General features: G+C 51.4%; 1 protein-coding gene across 1 annotated transcript; it reads right to left on the bottom strand.

Moving 5' to 3' along the window:
- Positions 1-288: 288 nt before the first annotated feature.
- Positions 289-2,545, bottom strand: LOC123113391 (cytochrome P450 81Q32). Its single transcript, XM_044534611.1, has 2 exons — positions 1,537-2,545; positions 289-1,102 (listed from the first exon to the last, which is right to left on the bottom strand). Exons 1-2 carry the CDS (start codon positions 2,473-2,475, stop codon positions 488-490), a joined length of 1,554 nt encoding a protein of 517 aa, XP_044390546.1. The 5' UTR covers positions 2,476-2,545; the 3' UTR covers positions 289-487.
- Positions 2,546-3,806: the final 1,261 nt, after the last annotated feature.

Raw genomic sequence — 3,806 nt, 5'->3', positions numbered from 1 at the left:
GTTGGTTGACCAACACGTGTTCCGAGGCGGACACGAAAATGATGTGTGACGCATCCATCTCATGTCCTTGTAAACACAAATCAAAGGTAAGTTTGGGCTGAAAATGCGTTTGGACGGACGCCGAACGGACATGATTTGGATTTATCGTCTGCGGATTGGGCTGGCGTTTCTGTCGAGACATGTGCGGATCAAATGTGTCGTGCTATTGGAGTTGCCCTAGGGATAATCATTATGATAGACTACAAAGACCCTAGCTTGTGCAAGAAATCACAGATGATGGCAAGGTTATTATGGTCTGAAGTCGCAGCAAGTTTATTCGGACATTGTGAATGATGTAACTTTGATATGAGTTTAATAAAGTGCGCCAAGTAGTTAAAAAAAAGTTTATTCGGTACTACAGTACTACATCAAAACGGTATCGGGCCATGCATACGGGACGATGCTACTGGAAACTACTGTACATATAGGATGCCAACAAGTTCGATCCTCAGAGCTTCTGAAGGACATCGCCCATGGCCGCGCGAGGCCTACACACGGCCTCCAAAGCCACGGCCTTGGGCATGGTGATCCCCACCCCCTCCGTCATGTCCACCTCCGCGCCGTCCACCCGATCCCAGTCGAAGCACTGCACCAGCGTCCCGAGAACCACCCCGACCGTCTGCAGCGCCAGCGTCTCGCCGGGGCACCTCCGCCGCCCCATCCCGAACGGCATCAGCAGCAGCCCGTCGGCCTTGCCGTCCTCGAACCGCTCCGGCCGGAACGCCGCCGGGTCCTCCCACACGGCCGGGTCCCTGTGGATGGCGTACGCGTTCACGATCAGCATCGTGCCGCTTGGCACGTCGTAGCCGCCGACCTTGCAGTCGGCGGAGGACTCGTGCGGCAGCAGCAGCGGCGCCGCCGGGTACAGGCGTAGCGTCTCGTTGATGATGCACTGGAGGTAGCTGAGGCGGGGCACGTCGTCGGCGGCGACCATGCGGGAGGCCCCGATGGACGCGTCCATCTCGGCCTGGGCCTTCTTGAGCGCCGCCGGGTGGTTCAGCAGGAGCGACATGGCCCATTCTATCGTGGTTGAGGTGGTCTCCGTTCCGGCCACAAAGAGATTCTGTAAGAAATTATTGGAGAAAATGAATTCTACAGTAGTATATTCTTGTAGAATACTGAAAGCAGATTCATAAAAAAAAACATAGATTTAGAATACTGCACAAATCCTACGAAGGCAAATAGAGCCTTAATATGGAAGTACTCGAGAGTGGGAAAATGCCAAAATTACTAGAAATAAACATGTGGGAAGTGGGATTCATCCAGCTAAGTGACATGGCCGTGTTACTCGCCTACGTTGAGTGACCACTATCTGATTAGATATACGTATGATAAGATAGATAAAAAGTGGAGTACTCGACTAACATAATGACTCTGGTCGAGTTGTTGCTATCTGATGACTACTGATGATGCCAAATTGCCAATGTCCTTAATAAAGAAACGGACAGTTGAAGTACTCGCGTTTGTGAGAAGCATACAAGTGGAAGATGGACTTACCGCACACAGAGCGATGATCATCTGATCAGTGTACAGCTCCGGCTCTGTCTTCTGCAGAGTGAGGAGCACGGCAATCATGCTCTTTTTCTCGCCCTCGTCGCCGGCGCCGCCCTCGTCCATCCTCCGTCGCTCCGCGTCGATGAGCCGATGGAGGAAGGCGTCCCTCCTGCTCACCGTGGCCAGGATCCTGCTCCTCACGCCGGACACGTCGAACCACCGCATCACCGGCAGGTAGTCCCACACGTTGGCCGCGCCAATGAGCGGGATGATCTCGTCCACCACCTGCTTGAACTCCTGCGCCTCCAGGGACATGTCCGTGTCGCCGTCCGCCTCCGGGCGGGTCCCCTTGGTCTGCGCGATGGTCTCCATGAGCACGCTGAGGGAGAGCTCGAAGAGACTCCGCTTGAGCTCCACCCGGGCGGCGCCGCCGCCGGTGGACGCCGCGGCGGCGCGGCACAGCCGGCGCGCCATGGCGCGCACCTCAGCGGCGATGACGCCCGACATGCCGGCGACGCGGTGCGCGGAGAGCAGCCGCACGGCGGCCACGCGGCGGAGGTTGCGCCAGTGCGGGCCGTAGCTGGAGCTGACGAGCGAGGTGCCGCCGTAGGAGACGAGCATCTGCGAGGGGAACTGCGGCCGGTTGGCGAAGGCCACGTCGTGCTCCGTGAAGCACTCCCTGGCGCACGCCGGCGAGGACACCACCACGGCGTTGCGCGCGCCGAGCCGCAGCGAGAAGACCGGCCCGTAGCGCGCCCCCAGACGGCACAGCGCGGCGTGCAGCGGCTTCTCCACGAGGTGGAGGTGGCCGAAGAACGGGATGGCCGGAGGGCTCGGCGGCAGCTGCACGGCGCCCTTGCTGCCATTGCTCTTCTTGCCCAGAATGTAGTGGAGCAGGAAGAGGAAGGCGAAGGAGAGGACGGCAATGTATGCCTTATCCATGGCTGACTGCTCCGTGGTCTGTGGGGATCTGTCTTGAGGTGGCTGACTGATTGGATGTATGTACCCTGCATGGCGGGCCTATATATCACGCGCCGCGCCGGGTCCCCATGGCTTGGCTTGGCTTGCGGTGCAGCTTAAGCTGCACAATACGCCATGCCTGACGTTCATAGCGATGGAGTTTAGCGCCCATGCTTAGAACTGATGACAGAATTATTTGGCGTGCCTCGTCTCGTTCTCCGCGCGGCGCTGGATCCAGACCCCTTCCTTCAGAGTGCAAAAGGCCAACTCCAATTGGGGTTCTGCATCCTGAGACCTTTACTTCCGAAACAAGAAACTCTGATGGACTAAAATAGAAAAAAGCTCTGACGTAGTTGTCCACTCACTGACTTTGTGAGCAGCTGTGTTTACTTGCAGAGTATACAGGTGGTGAAATTAGAGTTAAATACACCGTAGGTGCCTCAACTTGTCCCGAGCGATCAGTTTAGTGCGTAAAGTTGCAAAATACATGAAACTGGTGCTCGAACTTGTCAGGCCGTTCAAATACGGTGCCTTCATTCGTATCAGGACGCCCGCCTATCAGTGTCTAAGAGGCGCTGACTGGCCCGCACGTGGGGATTTTTTTTACAAAAATCCTTCTCATTTTTATTTAATCAATAGAAAAGCCATCAAAAACACTGCATGATAGTGAGAAATAACATTAAAAAAACTAAATGGAGAGGTATTGAACCTGGCACATCATGTTCAACAACGGCACGACCTGGCCAGCTGGCCGAAGTATGCTTCGAATTCAACTATTAGCTACAAAGCTGTGTAAATACTAAATACAGTCCACGTATCACTCTACAAATTTCTTTATTTTTAATTTTTTCCAAGTTCATGTTTAGTTTCATAATGCATAAATTTTCCCGTATGAAAAATACAATTATCAATATGCAAATATTTTATATTTTAAATATTTTTCCATTATCATTATTCTGTACTTCGAAGAGGCTGAACTTAATTTATGTGGATAATATTTAATTTGAGAAATGTATCGAACATGTTGTGTTTATAGAAATGTAATGATAATTTACACTATAATTTTTTAACTCACGTTGAACTCTTTTAAAAATACATGTTGTAAACTTTTTTAACGCACGCCAAACATTTTTCAAAAATGCATTATAATTTTTAATACATGTGAAACATTTTCAACAACATGCTGAACATTTTTCAAATGCACTAACATTTTCTTTAAGTTTACGGCAGTTGTATTTCGTTCTTACGTTTCTTTTCCAAAAGGTGAAAATAATATGAAAAATAAAAGTAAAGAACTTGAAAATTAAGTGTGC

The sequence above is a fragment of the Triticum aestivum genome, chromosome 5B (genome assembly GCF_018294505.1).
Source record: "Triticum aestivum cultivar Chinese Spring chromosome 5B, IWGSC CS RefSeq v2.1, whole genome shotgun sequence".
NCBI lineage: Eukaryota > Viridiplantae > Streptophyta > Magnoliopsida > Poales > Poaceae > Triticum > Triticum aestivum.
The sequence above is the reverse complement of the archived record's forward strand: the minus strand, read 5'-3'. Positions and strand labels throughout refer to the sequence as shown.

Coding starts and splice junctions, on each gene's coding strand:
- LOC123113391 (XM_044534611.1), bottom strand. CDS start 2,475: ATGGATAAGGCATACATTGCCGTCCTCTCCTTCGCCTTCCTCTTCCTG. Junction 1,103..1,536: donor TGATCATCGCTCTGTGTGCG/GTAAGTCCATCT, acceptor AATTTCTTACAG/AATCTCTTTGTGGCCGGAAC.